General features: G+C 59.2%; 1 protein-coding gene across 3 annotated transcripts in view; it reads left to right on the top strand.

Moving 5' to 3' along the window:
- Positions 1 to 14,370, top strand: part of CARD10 (caspase recruitment domain family member 10) — a 30,298-nt gene extending 15,928 nt beyond the window's left edge. For all 3 annotated transcript variants that reach the window (XM_054675924.2, XM_054675923.2, XM_016939123.4), the window contains exons 10-21: positions 141 to 256; positions 1,229 to 1,257; positions 1,723 to 1,846; positions 7,264 to 7,423; positions 7,881 to 7,992; positions 8,438 to 8,681; positions 8,855 to 8,924; positions 10,249 to 10,351; positions 11,655 to 11,813; positions 11,907 to 12,022; positions 12,590 to 12,702; positions 13,339 to 14,370. In XM_054675924.2, the coding sequence (XP_054531899.1) occupies positions 141 to 256; positions 1,229 to 1,257; positions 1,723 to 1,846; positions 7,264 to 7,423; positions 7,881 to 7,992; positions 8,438 to 8,681; positions 8,855 to 8,924; positions 10,249 to 10,351; positions 11,655 to 11,813; positions 11,907 to 12,022; positions 12,590 to 12,702; positions 13,339 to 13,573 (1,581 nt within the window). In that variant the 3' untranslated portion in view covers positions 13,574 to 14,370. The remainder of the gene's footprint in view (positions 1 to 140; positions 257 to 1,228; positions 1,258 to 1,722; positions 1,847 to 7,263; positions 7,424 to 7,880; positions 7,993 to 8,437; positions 8,682 to 8,854; positions 8,925 to 10,248; positions 10,352 to 11,654; positions 11,814 to 11,906; positions 12,023 to 12,589; positions 12,703 to 13,338) is intronic.
- Positions 14,371 to 15,338: the final 968 nt, after the last annotated feature.

The following is a 15,338-nucleotide window of genomic DNA, read 5'->3' as shown; positions in this document are numbered from 1 at the left end:
GCACACTATAATCTTGCAGAGCCCGCTCTTCTGCTCTGGGCCCTACTTCTCATTTGTGGAATGGGCACAAACCAGGTGTGCTGAGGACTGGGATGATGCTGGGCAGTGGGGGTGACCCAGGCCCTTTCATGGCATTGCAGGAGGAAGCCACAGACAGTGAAAAGGAGATCAACCGGCTCTCCATCCTGCCCTTCCCCCCCAGTGCCGGCTCCATCCTCCGCCGGCAGCGTGAGGAAGACCCCGCACCCCCTAAGAGGTGAGATGGCTGGGGATAGCAGTAGACACCCAGGGAGGTGGGGCTGCCGTTTCCCGAACAGCCACCTCCCAGAATCTGCAATGCCAAAGTCAGGTCCAGGCAGTCACTTCCCTTTATTACCCTCAGATGGCTGGAGCTCTGGAAACCCAGGTCCTGTGAGTCACAGGGGCGACCAAGGTCAGGCTTAAGACAAGGCCGATGGGCAGAGCGCACTCAGTCCTAGCCAAGCATCCTGGCAGGAGGGTCACTGGGGGTCAAGCCTTGAAGATCCTATAGCCAAGGAGAAGCTTGATGGTTCAGGACTAGGGGGCGTGGAGAATGTTTCAAGGTATCAGGGACCTCCGGCAAGAAAGCCAGGCCCCAGGTTTGGGCATCAGCAGCAAATAGGGACCAGAAAAACCAAGGCGCACCCTCTGGTGGCAAGACCAAGGGCGGGAGATAGCCTGCCTCCTGGGGCGCGATCCTTGTCACTGCTTTTCCCCTGTAAGCAGCCCTTGATTTATTCCTTTACTGGTGAGAGGCTGGGCCCTGGGAGGCTGTGGTCAGTATGGCCTTGATCTGCGTAAATCTGTCCCAAGGAGGCGTCTGATGAGGAGGTCATGGTTTAATTTAGGAGGCGTACCTGGGAGTCACAAACCACAAAGGTGGCAAGTGAGGGTGAGGTGAGGGGTGAGAGATCAGGGGTGGCTTCCAGGAGGAGGTGGCATTGAAAGAGCTGGCTTTGAAGGGCATGCCAGGGCATTGTAGGTGGAACAACATTGGACAGAGGCCAGGACATTAACTTCTTACCCTGGGAGTTTAGGGGAGCCAGGTGGCATGGGTGCCCTGTACCTGGGACCCTGCCTTGAGTCTAGCCTGCATTTGCTTGGGGGCTGTGAGACATTTATCTGGTGTGGGGGCAGGAGGAGGGAGCGGGGCAGAGTGCCCACTGTGCCTCACCTCCTGCCCCCTCCCTGCCCTCTCTCTGCCCAGATCCTTCAGCAGCATGTCAGACATCACAGGTAACAGCCCTTGAGTTCCGTGGGGAGGGCTCCTCTGGTCGGGGGAGGTGGCTTTGCAGCCCACCTGAAGCCTGCACCACCTGCGCTACCCTTGGCCTGCATCCCCTTCCCTGAAGCCCCGCCGTGGCCCCTGCCAGGCAGGAAGGTTGTGCTTGGGAGGCCCCTGGGGACTTTGGTTCCAGCCTCTCACCCCGAGCCCAGTCCTGGGCCTCACTCCTGTTCCCGGCTGTGATGTATGAGGCTCTTCAGTTCTGGGCCACCTTTCACCCTCTTCTGGGAAACTGCGGGGTCAGCCTGGTGGGCCCTGACCTATCTCTGAGCCCAGTGGGTCTGATGTGCTCCTGGGGCCTCAAACCTGCCAAGGCCTCTTGGGTCCTGGGCTGGAGGGGGGTCAGTCCCTGTCATGGACCCTGGCCATCCCTGTTTCCCAGTGCCAGACCCCTGAACCTCATTCTTTTTCCCCAGGGAGTGTGACACTTAAGCCCTGGTCCCCTGGCCTCTCTTCGTCCTCATCCTCTGACAGCGTGTGGCCTTTGGGAAAGCCGGAAGGCCTCCTGGCTCGGGGCTGTGGCCTGGACTTCCTCAACAGGTACTGTAGCTGCCTGCGGTGGGTGGAGCTGGGGTGATTGCTTGAGAGGGGAACAGGAGTGAGGTGGGAGGAGCAATTGGCTCGCCCCTGTTTTATGCAACTGTTGGAAGATTAAGATCTGTAGACACTGGCAGCCCTTGGATTCCAATCCTGCTGCCGCTCTTGATCGTCCCTGTGACTTGGGCTGGTCCCTTCACCTCTCTGGGCCTCCATTTCCTCAGTAGCTAAAGGGAGATGATGACCTTTTTTGCATGGAGGTCTTTTGAGGGCTCTGCTCGCAGAAGCAAAGCACCCAGCTCTGCCAGGCATGTAGCAGGTGCTTAGTAATAGTTGTCACTTACAAGCTGTCCTTGTCCCAATGTCTTGCCTGTCAGTCCCTTGGCTCTGAGTCCCTGGGACTGAGCCACCCAGCAAAGTTTCATGCTGTGGGTGGGCTTGGGTCACCTCAGGAGCCCCTGTGACCGGGCCAGCCACAGGTCCATAACAGGAGTCACAAAGCCCATTAGTGCAGAGTGCACTGTAGGCGACGTGCTGTTAGTGTGGCCGGTGCGTGGCCGCTATTCACACCTGCCAGTGTATCTGAGGGAGGGGTGGGGCAGAGCGGGGGCTGCACGGCCATTGTGGTCTTGGAACTCAGCTGTGAGGAGAGGGCAGGTAGGGAGAGCATCCGGTGACTGTGGAGGAGGAGCGAGGGGGAAGGGCGAAAGTCAAGGCTTCCTGAGTCAGGCTGGGAAAGTGTGGACTTTGGCTTGTACACTCTGGGAAATGTGGGAGGGTTTAGTTATTAACTGCAAGGCCAGCTGCTGGCTGTTTTACAACATGCTCTTTGTCCAGGGAGTAGGCATAATGACGATTATCTCTGCTCCATAGAGGAGGTAACTGGGGCTCAGAGAGGTTAAGCAACTTGCCCAGGGTCCCACAGTTGGGAAGTACCAGGTCTGGGTTCATAGTGACCTGATCAGATTTGGGTTTTGGAAAGGGCATAGGAAACATGGACTGTCAGCGCTGGAATGTGGAGGTGTTGGGTGCAGAGGGATGGGTCACGCAGCAGATGGGTACAGCATAGGACCAGGGCCTCTGGCCTCCGGAGCGGCTTGGTCAGCCAGTGTCCAGGCCCTGCCCCCACCTGGCCCCCGGCAGTGGGCTCAGCGAGACATTGTTTTTGCCTGTGCAGGACGTGCTTCTCGGGGAAGGGGTGGAGGCGCCTCCCTTCCTGCTCGCCTCGGCCCTTCCTCCCTTCCTCCAGTTTGGGCTGCAGCAGGGGTCCTGGCTGTTGTCCAGGGGGCGCCAGGATGCAGCCAGGGAGCAGGAGCCTCCGTCCCAGCCCCGCCCAGGCCCCACGATCACATGGGGCCACTTCTGCTGCCCATGCTGTTCCTGGGGAGGAGAGAGGTTCCTGGGGAAGAACACAGGCTGGGGAAGGTGCAGAGGTGGTGGGCAGAGAGAGAGAGAGAAAGAGAGAGAGAGAGGCAGACAGGCGGAGAGGAGAGGGAGAGGGAGATGAGGGCCCGGACAGGTCCCAGGTCGGGGCAACTTGTGTGTCTCCTGGGGTTGTGTTATGGCGAGGTGGGAAGAGCTGGCTTTGGTGCTAGCACTTGCTACTGTGGGACCTTGGGCATGTCTCTGAATTTCCCAGTGCCTCAGTTTCCTGCTCTGTAAAATGGGCTCACATAGTGCCTGTCCCTTAGGGTCACTATGGGGGTTTGAGTATCCCTTCTAGAATGCTTAGCACACTCACGGTGGATGTCAGCATATGCTCGCGGTTAGCTATGATTATTGTGGCCATTGTTGTTTAATCCCCAGAGCAGCTCTGCAAGGCTGGAATTTTAACCTCGTTACACAGACCAGGACACTGAAGTGCAGAGACAGTTAGAAATTGGTCCCAAGTCACAGGCCCCTCGGAGCTGGTTGGAGATTCCGATGTGCCTCCCCACTGTCTCAGCTGTTGGAGATCTCACATCCGTATTGTGTGCCCACTTTGTACTGGGCACCATGTTGGGCATTTTCTCTCCTCTTTCCCATTTCCTGCCCATCTCTTGCCCTCAGCCTCTCTGCCCTGCCCTTCTCAGCTCCTGGAGCCTGGGTGCCGGGAGGGGATGGTGGATAGTGGGGGGCTGGGGCAGACCGGGGGTTGGGCTGACAGTCAGGTGGGGGACAGCAAGGGAGAACTCATGGGGCAAGTGAGGTGCTGGGTGAGAGAGGCAGAGCATGGAGAGCACTGGAGGGTTTTGGGGTGCCGTCTCCCCAGCATAGCCTCACCACTGCCCAGCTCGCTCACGTGGCCCCAGGGGATCTCTGGCACCTTCTGTCCTTGCAAAGAGAGGGTTCCCATAAGTCATTGCCTGGCTCCACGGCCCACTAGCTGTGCCCATTCTTGGCAAGTTAACTTTCCTGTGCCTCAGTTTCCCTTATCTCAACCATCGGGTTGTCAGGAGGATTGACTGAGGTGATCTGTGTGGCATGCTTCAGTCTCAGCATCAGGTCCTTGACCTGGTACCAAGCAGGCACGCAGGCTACTCAGATATCTTCCCACGGGGCCCTGGGGGACATTCATTGAGTCCATGTGGCCTGTCACTGCTCAGAGCTGGCAGAGCTGGCAGACTTGCCCCCTTCCTGTCTGCCTGTGACCTGACCTGACTGGGGAGGGGGCCGGGAGCTGGTAGCTAAGGACACTGTGCTTCCTAGTACCCCACAGGCAGCCAGCTGGTCAGCCAGTCCCAGGAGCGGGGAGCAGGCAGCCCCTCTCCCTGCTGTGTCCTTTCTCTACCCCTCCTGCTTGTCTGCTGAGGCGGGGGGCTGGGAGGAACCCTATCTGGACCCTGCTCTGGGCAAGCCCCTGTGGGCTCTGCAGACTCCGAGGAGTGCTGGGAGCAGGTATTCCTGGTCTGCAGAGGCTCAGAGAAGTCACTGGTCCTTTGAGGAGGTTGGCAAGGGCGTCCTGGAGGAGGGGGCGCCTGAGCTGGGTCTTCAGGGAGCTGCAGGAGTTGTCAAGAAGAGCCTGAAAAACCTGAGTTGAAAGCTGAGGTCAGCCCTGATGCTTGCATTGCAGAGGGGAGAGGTGTGGGGGAGGGAGCGAGTAGAGGTGGGTGGGGTGGGTAGGGTTGGTGGAAGAGCCTGGATGCCAGCTGCTTACTGGGCTCTGGTCTGGAGAGGCCATGATGGTCAGTTGTCTGTGGGTTTGAAACAGGTGGGGAAACTGAGGCAAGTGAGAGGTGATTTGTTGTGAATCACACCTGATGCCAGTAAATGTCTAGTTTTGACAGAGCACTTAGTGTCTCCTGGGCCCTGTTCTGAGAGCTGCCCATGTCTAAACTCAGCGAGTAGCCAGGGAGGCGGGTGGAGCTGAGGCTCAAGCGGCTGAGCAGCTGGGCCGTTTGACCCCAGAGTTCCTGCTGGCACCCTGCGTGCTGTGCTTCTCGGACCATCTGACCACAACCCACAGTGAGAGAAACCCGGTACACACGCCTGGAACAAAAAGGTCATGAGATAATAATTGGATTTACCTGGGGTGGCGGGAGCGGGGTGGGGGATAGCATTGTACTTTCTATTCCATAGCATTATCCAGCTGTCCCAGTCGCAACCCAGTGAATGTTACCAGCCACTAAGGGCCAGGCCTGCAGTTTGGAGGCCCCAGAGTCCTCTGGTTTCCACCTCTCCCTGCATTATCTTTTATTCATGTACCCCCCCACCCACCCCCCAACACCCACAGAGGGCAAGGGGTGTCATTGTCAGCTTCGTGTTATGCATGCGGTAACTGACGCTCAGCAGCCGGCTCATTTGCCCCGGCTAGGGTGCAGTTTGCCCTGGGGTTTGGAGCGGACCGTGTGCTCCAGCCACAAAGCCAGGGCCAGCATAGCCAGGCCAGGTCTCAGGCCTGCCCCCTTTCCATGCCACCTCGATGCAGCCAGGACATGCGGCACTGAATGATGCCTCCCATGCCTGCATCTGTCCAGCCCCTCGGCCTGGCTCTGTGTCTTACCTGAGAGGGCGGGGCTGTTCCCCAGCAGTGCCGATTGGGTGGGAGGTCCTTGCAGCCTTGCCCTCCCCAGGCTGGCAGCAGGGGGCAGTGCAGCTGTGTCTGGGCTGCAGCTGCTGGGGTGGATGGAGATGCTTCGCCCCGCTGCCTCTCCAGCCAGCACACCTGCTGACCTTGGTCTCCCCACCTCCTCCAGGCCAAGGTGTCTGGCAGGGGACTTGGGGTCCATTTGTCTCTGAGCCTGGCCACAAGGCCTCACCTTTTCTCATCCAGGGACAGGGAGAACCCTACCATGATGGGGATTTTGGTGACGTCTTAATTGTCAGTGGTCCTCCTGCCCATGGGAGGAAAACCAGACGCCTCTGTTCCACGCCCTCCAAAGGGTGGCTCCAGCTTGCCTTTCCTGGGAGCTGCTTCCCAGGATGTAAAATAAGAATTAGGGCAAGGAGCTCAGCATGGTGTCTGGCACATGGAAAGCACCCAGGAAGTGTTCGCTGCTATTGTTATTATTAAATTCTTCCACGCATCCTGTGTTCTGTCCTCCACACCTTTTCTCTGATATATTCCTTCAGCCTGGAACTCTGTTTCCTCCATCTGTCACCAAAGTGCATCTATTCTTCACCAGCGTGTAGCCTAGGTACTTCTTACGTGGGAAGCCTCTCTCTGCTTCCACGGCTGGTTGTAACCACCTTTGGATCTGTGCCACGTGCTAATGGTGACCTCCCTCCTCAGACTGTGAGCATAACAAGCTTTTTTTTTTTTTTTGAGACAGAGTTTCACTCTTGTTGCCCAGGCTGGAGTGCAGTGGCTCGATCTCGGCTCACTGCAACCTCTACCTCCTGGGTTCAAGCAATTCTCCTCCCAAGTAGCTGGAATTACAGGCGCCCACCACCACGCCCAGCTAATTTTTTTGTATTTTTAGTAGAGATGGGGTTTCACTATGTTGGCCAGGCTGGTCTCGAACTCCTGACCTCATGATCCGCCCGCCTCGGCCTCCCAAAGTGCTGGGATTACAGGCGTGAGCCACCGCGCTTGGCTATATAACAAGCTTTTATTAGTCATCTGCTGTGTGCCAGACACTGGGTTTGGTGCCAGGGCTACAGAGCGGAACAGTATAGAAGTTTGGTCCTGAAGGTGTTTGTTCTGATGGAGGAAACAAAAGGGCCGTGGCAAGGCAAAGTTGGAGTGCTCTGTGGCACGCAGGCTCCACTGCACCGTGTGCCCAGGTCCAGGGGAGAGGCTGCTTGTGACTTGAGATTTGAAGGATGATCAGCATTTCCCAGGTGGAGAAGGCAAGGAAGAGGGCACAGAAGATGGAGAGGCCTGGGGGTGGGAGTCATGGCATACTTGGGAAATGAAATCACTGTGGTTTTCCAAGAATGCTGAACTGAATCCAAGTACTGATTGGACTCCAATTCTCATCTCCTTTCTCCTTTCTCAGGTCTCTGGCTATTCGGGTGTCTGGCCGGAGCCCCCCAGGGGGCCCAGAGCCGCAGGACAAGGGACCAGATGGACTGTCGTTTTATGGGGACAGATGGTCTGGGGCTGTGGTGCGCAGGGTGCTGTCTGGGCCTGGGTCGGCCAGGATGGAACCAAGAGAGGTGAGGCCCCGCCTCCTGAGCTTGGGGGGTGGGGTCAGTGCTTTTGCCCAGGCTGGACATCCCCTAATTGGTGGCTCAAGATCACCGGGCGGAGCTTCTGGGGATTGGTCAAAGCCGAAGCGGGCTCAGTGATTAGCTGTGGTTGCCTGCTCAGCCAGGCTTAATTGAAGTCTGATTGGGCAGGGACTGGGAGGTGGAGCCAACTGACAGCACATTACATTCCTGCGCTTCAAGTCGAGAAAGACCTGGATGAGCTGGGCGGGTTGGGGAGTCCTGTGGATGGGGGCGTCCTGTGGATGGGGACGGGTCTGACTGGGCTGGGCATGGCAGTTTCTGAGGGGGCGCTATCTGAACTGTGAGGCATGAAACACCCCCACACCTGGTCTTCCTCCAGCCCCTGGGCTGCTCTACTCTCAGAGGCTCACTTCTTTCCCTCCCTGCCTGGGTTTTCTCCCAGCAAAGGGTGGAAGCTGCTGGTCTGGAGGGGGCGTGCCTGGAAGCCGAGGCCCAGCAGAGAACCTTGCTCTGGAATCAGGGGTCCACACTCCCCTCCCTGATGGACTCGAAGGGTAAGTCTGTCTTGGGAGTCGGAGCTGTTGGCCCCAGAGGGGTCCTCTAACCCGTGGTGCATGGGGTGGGGAGGGACCAAGGACCTGAGAAGGGACCAGCCTTGCCCCAATTGCCCTTCTCCTGGCTCCCCGCCTGCTGATGCCTCCTTCTGTCTGTCCTTGTGCCCTTTCTCTATGCCTCCCTCTGTAAACAGCTTACAGTGAAAGGAGCACTACATTAGGAGTCCAGAGACCTGGGTTTGAGTCCTGGCTCTGTTTCTAGAAGGCACTGGCCTTGGGCAAGTCCCTGCCCCCTCTGGACCTAAGTCATTCTAAGAAGGTGAAGGTCGGGTCCTGAGAACTCAGGCCTCGAGAGGGCCATGTCTATGGCCCCACCAAGGCCGATCCTGGACCTCACCATCCTCCTCTTGTCCTCCTTGCTGCCCCCTGCCCCATCCATGCCCAGCCTGCCAGTCCTTCCACGAGGCCCTAGAAGCCTGGGCAAAGGGACCAGGTGCCGAGCCCTTCTACATTCGTGCCAACCTCACCTTACCTGAGAGGGCAGATCCCCATGCCCTTTGCGTGAAAGCCCAAGAGATCCTTCGACTGGTGGACTCGGCATACAAGCGGAGGCAGGAATGGTTCTGCACCCGGGTTGACCCCCTCACTCTGCGGGACCTGGACCGGGGCACCGTGCCCAATTATCAGAGGTGACGCAGAGCCAGGAGCTGGGGATGGGGTCCCCCTGGGAGCCAGGGCTCAGATGGGGGTGCTCTCCCTCCACCTGCATTCCCTCACCATCCTCTGGGACAGGGCGGGGGGTTCGAGGAGAAATGAGGAACTTTCCTTCTTCCTACACACATGATGTCACTCCCTCCCACAGAGCCCAGCAGCTCCTAGAAGTTCAGGAGAAATGCCTGCCCTCCAGCCGGCACCGAGGCCCCCGCAGTAATGTGAGCACGGCTGGGCGGGTAGTGGGTGGGGGGCCCCAAGGGTGGGGTCCAAAAGGGAGCTAGCAGGCTCTGTTCTCTGGCAACCTAGGAAGACACTCCCTCCCTCCTTCCCTGGTGATTTAATTGGTCATCTACTATGTGCCCAGCAAACAGAACAGCAGAGCTCACCGTCTAGGGTAGTTTAGAGATGAAATGAGGTAAAGCGTGCCTAGTATGCAGGAGTACCCCTGGTACATAATAAGCATTTGACGGGCTGGGCACAGTGGCTCACGCCTGTAATCCCAGCACTTTGGGAGGCCGAGGCGGGCGGATCACAAGGTCAGGAGATCGAGACCATCCTGGCTAACACGGTGAAACCCCGTCTCTACTGAAAATACAAAAACAAAATTAGCCAGGCGTGGTGGCGGGTGCCTGTAGTCTCAGCTACTTGGGAGGCTGAGGCGGGAGAATGAAGTGAACCCGGGAGGCGGAGCTTGCAGTGAGCCAAGATCGCACCACTGCACTCCAGCCTGGGCCACAGGGCAAGACTCCGTTTCAAAAAAAAAAAACAAACAAACCAGCAGTCATGTCTCCTTTTCCAACGCCTGGATGGTGGCTGGGCTTCGTGGCCAGCGCTGCTGTGCACATGGGCAAGTGAGGCTCAGAGCCATCAGATAAAGGAAGAGCGAGGGCCCCAGCCAGGCAGCCTGCATTCGACCCCAGCTCTGCCACCTATCAGCTGTGTGACTTTGGACAATCACCTGAACCTTCCTTGAGGCTTGTTTCCTCATCTGTAAAGTGCGGGGGTTGTACTGCCTGTCAGGCTGTGCGTGGCAGGAGATGACTTCCGTGAGTTAGTGCCCCTCAGGGGCTTAGTGAGTGTCTGTCATGTTGTAGGCATTTGAGACCTGTCAGGTACTGGTAAAATCAGTGCCATCTTTATTGGTTTCATTAATTTTCCTACCAAGGTCACATTGCTAATTCATTGGAAGAGACCCTAAAGTTTGCCTCGTATGTGACATTTGGTTCCTCTTGGTCTCTGGGCCTCAGTCTCCCCATCTGTAGCTTGGGGGGTATACCTAAGGCTCCTCCACCAGGCTCAGACGGGCTGGCTTCCCTGGGGCCACAGGGATGGCTGCTCTCATCTGCCTGGGGGACTGTGCTGGGCTGGGGAGGGGCAGGGGAGGGCCTGGTGGAGAAGGACATCTTTGCTGACCCGGGCTCTTCCGGCAAGCCTGGACCACAGTGGCAATGGGGCCCGCTCTGCCAGGGGTCCTGTTTCCTCCTCTCCCTGAGGGGGCGGGGCTGAGCTCTCAGATGCTCCTCTGTCCCTGCACCCTCCCAGCTGAAGAAGAGAGCCCTGGACCAACTGCGGCTGGTGAGGCCCAAGCCCGTGGGGGCGCCTGCAGCGGACTCCCCGGATCAGCTGCTGCTGGAGCCCTGTGCAGGTGAGTGCGCGGGGGCAAAGCTGTATCCCGTGTTGCTCCCATTGTCCAGGGATGTGTGCAGCTGGGTGTCCTTTAGCTTGGGTGGCCTCTTTGGCCTGGAAGGGCCTGTTGTAAGGGTTCCAACAGGAGTGGGGGTCATGCTGGGGGCCTGAGAGACAAGACCACCCCACCTGCCATGGTGATTGCCAAGGTTGAGGGAGACCCTGCGGGGAGGTGCATGCAGACGTGGCTGTGACTGTGGGTTTGCACACATACTGGCTTGTTCTTTTCTGGCAGAGTGTGTGTAGTGGTGCTTCTCACACGTGTGTGGTGGCAGGTGCTGTGAGGACCCGGGGGGTTCCCGGAGGCAGTAGGGTGAGGCCTTAGGCCAGACAGGTAGAAGGGGCTGGGGGAGCTCAGATGAGGGAGTAGCAAATCTGGGGCAAGAGGAGCGGGTAGTTAGGGAAGACTTCCTGGAAGAGAGGGAGTTTCCATGGGGTCCTTCAAAGTTAAAGAGGAGTTCGTTCCAGGCAGAAGGCACAGAGGCATGGCTGTGTGTGGTGTGCTTGGAGGGTGTTGGGGACAGCAGGTGAGTATTGAGTACCAGCTCTGTCAGGCATTGGGGACGTGACTGTCCCTGCCCTCATGGAGCTTGCTGTCTAATTAGGGGGTAGAGAGTCAGATAATCCCACCTATGAACACAATGAGAGAGTGTGAGGTGTGCAGTGGAGAACTGGGGGCCGTGGGGCACATGCCAGGGGCCCTGCTGTCTGGGGACCAGGGAAGGTGTGACCTAGGCTCTGAAGGGAGGGCAAGGGTTAACTGGGCTGAGTGGTGCAGGGCTGGGGCTTTGGGCAGCCCCAGGGCATGCAAAGGCCCTGTGGTTGGAGGCAGCTGAAGGGAGAGTGGAGGCTGGTGGTGTGGGGTCAGTGGCTGGCAGCCTCCCCAGGCTCTCAGGCAGGACTGCGTCACCCACGTGGGGGATGTGGCTTTTATTCCTGAGAATCTGGGAAGTCACTGGTGTGTTGAAAGCAGGGGAGTTAACATGATCTGATTTGCTTTTTAAAGCCTCTCTGGCTGCTGGATGGAGAATGACCTGTAGGGGGCAGGGATGAGGCGGAGAATCAGGGAGGAGCCTACTGCCACCGTCGGTCCTACTAAGGGTGTGTGTGTGTGGGGGGGTATGTGTGTGTGCGTGCATGTGTAGGAGGAGCAGCAGCAGGACTTAGGAAGGGATGGGTGGCGGGGTGGGTTTTGGGGTATCAGGAGCTGGTATGCTGCCTGCCTGTGCCCTTATCTCTTTTGCGCCCCTCCCCTGCCACAGAGCCGGAGCGGAGCCTCAGACCCTACAGTTTGGTGCGGCCGCTACTGGTGTCTGCCCTGCGGCCCGTGGTGCTGTTGCCTGAGTGCCTGGCGCCCCGGCTCATCCGTAACCTGCTAGACCTGCCCAGCTCCCGGCTGGACTTCCAAGTGTGCCCAGCGGGTGAGACTATGTGCCGGGGAGGGGAGGCTGGGTGCCCCTCTGGGCAGCCGGGCCCATGGATCCTTCATCTCTCCCTCTCCACTCCCTGTGCAGAAAGCCTCTCTGGGGAGGAACTGTGCCCATCCTCAGCGCCTGGAGCCCCCAAGGCTCAGCCTGCCACCCCTGGGCTAGGCAGCAGGATCCGGGCCATCCAGGAGTCTGTTGGGAAGGTGGGTGCTGGGGGCTGGCCTGGGGTGCTCACAGAGGTGGCCCAGAGCGGGTCCTGCTGTTCTGGGCTTGAGCGCCAGCGTCTGAGTGCGGGCCATGCTCTGCTGCTCACTGGCAGGGCGGCCCTGGCCAAGTTCTTTCCCTCCTGTGGCCTTCAGTTTCCTCACCTGTTGCCTGGGTGGGTGGGGGCAGTTGACTGCATGTGGGCCCCCCTTGAGGTGTTTGGCTGACACAGCTCACCTACACATCCTTATCCTTGAACTTGCCACTATCCTGGGAGCTGGCAGTCAGCTATAAGGTGGCGGGTGGTGGGTGGGTTTGGGTCAGCTCCATCCTCCGGGTGGGGAGGCCTAGGTCCTGAGGGGGAGGTCTGTATCTCCAGGTTGCCCCATGAGCCCAGGCCTCTTGTCTGTACTTTTGGGCTCCTTCCTCGTTGCCAGGGTCCCTCTGGGTGGGGAGGCAGGACTTGCATCTGGGAAGGCGGTGATAGGGGACCCATCTGGGGGCAGAGCATGGGAGGCTGATGTCTGTGGCCCAGGAGTACAATGTAGCCTCGATCCTCCGAGCAGAAGCACTGCCTGCTGGAGCTGGGTGCTCGGGGTGTGCGGGAGCTGGTGCAGAACGAGATCTACCCCATCGTCATCCACGTGGAGGTGACTGAGAAGAATGTCCGGGAAGTCAGGTGAGGTGGGTGGGTGGGGCAGTGGGCAGGGCACTCGGACCTGAGAGCTTCCTCCTTGAGGATGCCTCTCTCCCTCCCCGCTCTCTCTCCCTCCCCCTCTTTCTCCCTCCCCCTCTCTCTCCTTCCCCCTCTCTCCCTCCCCTTCTCCCTCCCCCCTTCTCCCTCCCCCTTCTCTCCTTCCCCACTCCCTCCCCTCTCTCTCCCTCCCCCCTCCTTCTCCCTTACCCCTCTCTCTCCCTCCTCCCTCCCCCTCCTCTTTCTCTATCCCCCTCCCTACCCCCTCCTTCTTCTCTACCCCTCTCTCTCCCTCCCCCATCTCTTCCTCCCACCTCTCTCCCTCCCCCCCAGTCTCTCTCCCCTCCACCCCTTCCTTCCCCTGTCTCCTCCCCTCCCCCTCTTTCCCTTCCCCCCCTCCTCCCTCCCTCCCCCCTCCTTCTCCCCCTCTCTCTCCCTCCCCCCTCCCTCCCCCTGTCTCTCCCTCCCCTTCTCTCTCTCTCTCTCCATCTCCATCTGCCATCTGTCTCTCTTTGGTTGTCCATCTTCTCTCTCTGACTCTTCCCCCTTTGTCTGTCCCTCTCTCCCTGTCTCTCTGTCTTGGTCCCCCACTTTGACCGCTGCTCACTCTTCTCTCGGCAGGGGTCTGCTGGGCCGGCCGGGCTGGCGGGACTCAGAGCTGCTGCGGCAGTGCCGTGGCTCAGAGCAGGTGCTCTGGGGGCTGCCCTGCTCCTGGGTGCAGGTGCCCGCCCATGAGTGGGGACACGCAGAGGAGCTGGCCAAGGTGGTGCGCGGCCGCATCCTGCAGGAGCAGGCCCGCCTCGTGTGGGTGGAGTGCGGCAGCAGCAGAGGCTGCCCCAGCAGCAGTGAGGCCTGAGGCTCATCTGATACCTGCACCTTCTTCCCAAGCCAGCGTGGACCCTGGTGTCTGTGGTGAAGCTGGGCCCTCCCACCCTGAGCCTTCCTAGACCCTTGGACTCTCAGATGCAGGGCCCTTGGCTCTGGCCTCTCACCCCCAAGGCTGTCTCTGGCCCTGCCGAGCCTGTGGGAGTCCCGGGACAGAGCGCCCACCCCCCTCTACTTGCTGCTCTGGGCCTCCCCACCTTTGCTGGGGTCTCCACATTCCCACTAGTGGGTCTTATGTGTGTCTGTGTCTTCTCCTTAAACACTCGCCCTGGAGTCTGTTCTCACACCTGTGCGCAGGTTTGCACACTCAAGTTCTCATGGGCAGGCTCAGGTCTGTCCCGCTGCCCTGGGCACGAGGTCTCCTGAGGACCTGGGCCTGTTCTGCTCCTAGGAGACCCGAGCCCGTTACCGCGTGACTCCCACCATCCAGCTCACGCTCCTCATGGATTCAGCCATGCATGGACTGGGGTCTTCCCTGGCCCACGGTCACCTGTGCCCCTCGTGTCTCCTCACATGGGTGTCTGTGGTTCTCTCCTGTGTAAATGTCACGCCCCACCCCTGTTTCATGTGGGCACTAACACGCGTGCGTTCCTGGCGGGCACACTCAGGACCGTGCCTCACAAGGCCCACTCCCTGCCTACGCCTCCCTCTTGGGGGGCCGAGGAGGGCGGCTGCTCTGTCATGAGAATGTACGGCCCGTGGATGATTAACGGGCCTTTTTCACTTAGAAGCTGCACATTATGGAACATTAAACACTTTTGTCATAGATGCTGGTGGCCTTCTGCTTGCTTGTATCCCTGGCCTGGGCCCCCATCACTCTCCTCATTTGTCTCCCAGCTCAGGCGGATACCACCTTTCAGGTCCCGGCTTGCCTGTCGGGAGGGTTGGATTTCCCGCCTGCCTCTTCCCAGAGCCGCCCGCCATCTGTGCTGGCGTCACCTTACCTGCCCCTGAATGACCAGAGGAGGGCCCCACAGATGGGCCACCCCAACGCTCAGCCCTGCCCACAGCTGATCATCAGAGGAGTGTCCCCTGGAGCAGGGCACCAAAACTGGCAGGGTGTGGCCTCCGACTGAAGGGGCCTGGCTGCTGAGCCCAGGAGCTCAAGAGCAAACCCTTGGTATGCACGCAGGTTCCTGAGACAACTCTACTGGAGAGAGGATGGTTGCTCCCACTGGGAGCAATCCAGGCAGCCTTACTGGAAGAAGTGCCACTTGAGCTTGGGAGTTGGGATTCCTTTCTTCAAGAACCACTTATTGGACCTACGTGTCCAAGTGCAGGTGACTGTCCTCAGCCACAGTGATGAGGCTGGGGAGGTCCCTGGGGCTTGGGGTGTGGGTGTACTAACTAGGTAGGGTAGCCTCAAGGGCGAAAGCTCAGAGGCAGCACATGGGTTGGATCTGGCCACCTTGGATGGGGTCGGAAATGAGGTTGGGAAGGGCAAGTCCAGGGGTGGGGTTGGGAGCGCAAAGGAGCTTGGGCTGTGCCCTGGATGCTGTGGGAGCCTCTCAGGATGTGGGAGCAGGGCTATGGGAGCTCTGGTTTGGAGTTGACTTAGAGAGGGCTGAGGCCAATTGGAGTAGGGGGTGGGGGGCAGGGACAGTGGAGGAGAGAGGAGCAGACAGGAAGGAGGGGCTCTGTGGCCTCCAGGGGTGGGTCTGGATCTCCATGTTTGACAAGAAAAATGCTTAAGAAGGGGTCAGGGCTGGGGATTTGGGGTGGTGGGTGGAGAAGGG

Source organism: Pan troglodytes, chromosome 23 (assembly GCF_028858775.2).
Source record: "Pan troglodytes isolate AG18354 chromosome 23, NHGRI_mPanTro3-v2.0_pri, whole genome shotgun sequence".
In the NCBI taxonomy this organism is placed as follows: domain Eukaryota; kingdom Metazoa; phylum Chordata; class Mammalia; order Primates; family Hominidae; genus Pan; species Pan troglodytes.
This window is presented reverse-complemented; position numbering and strand designations above follow the sequence as displayed.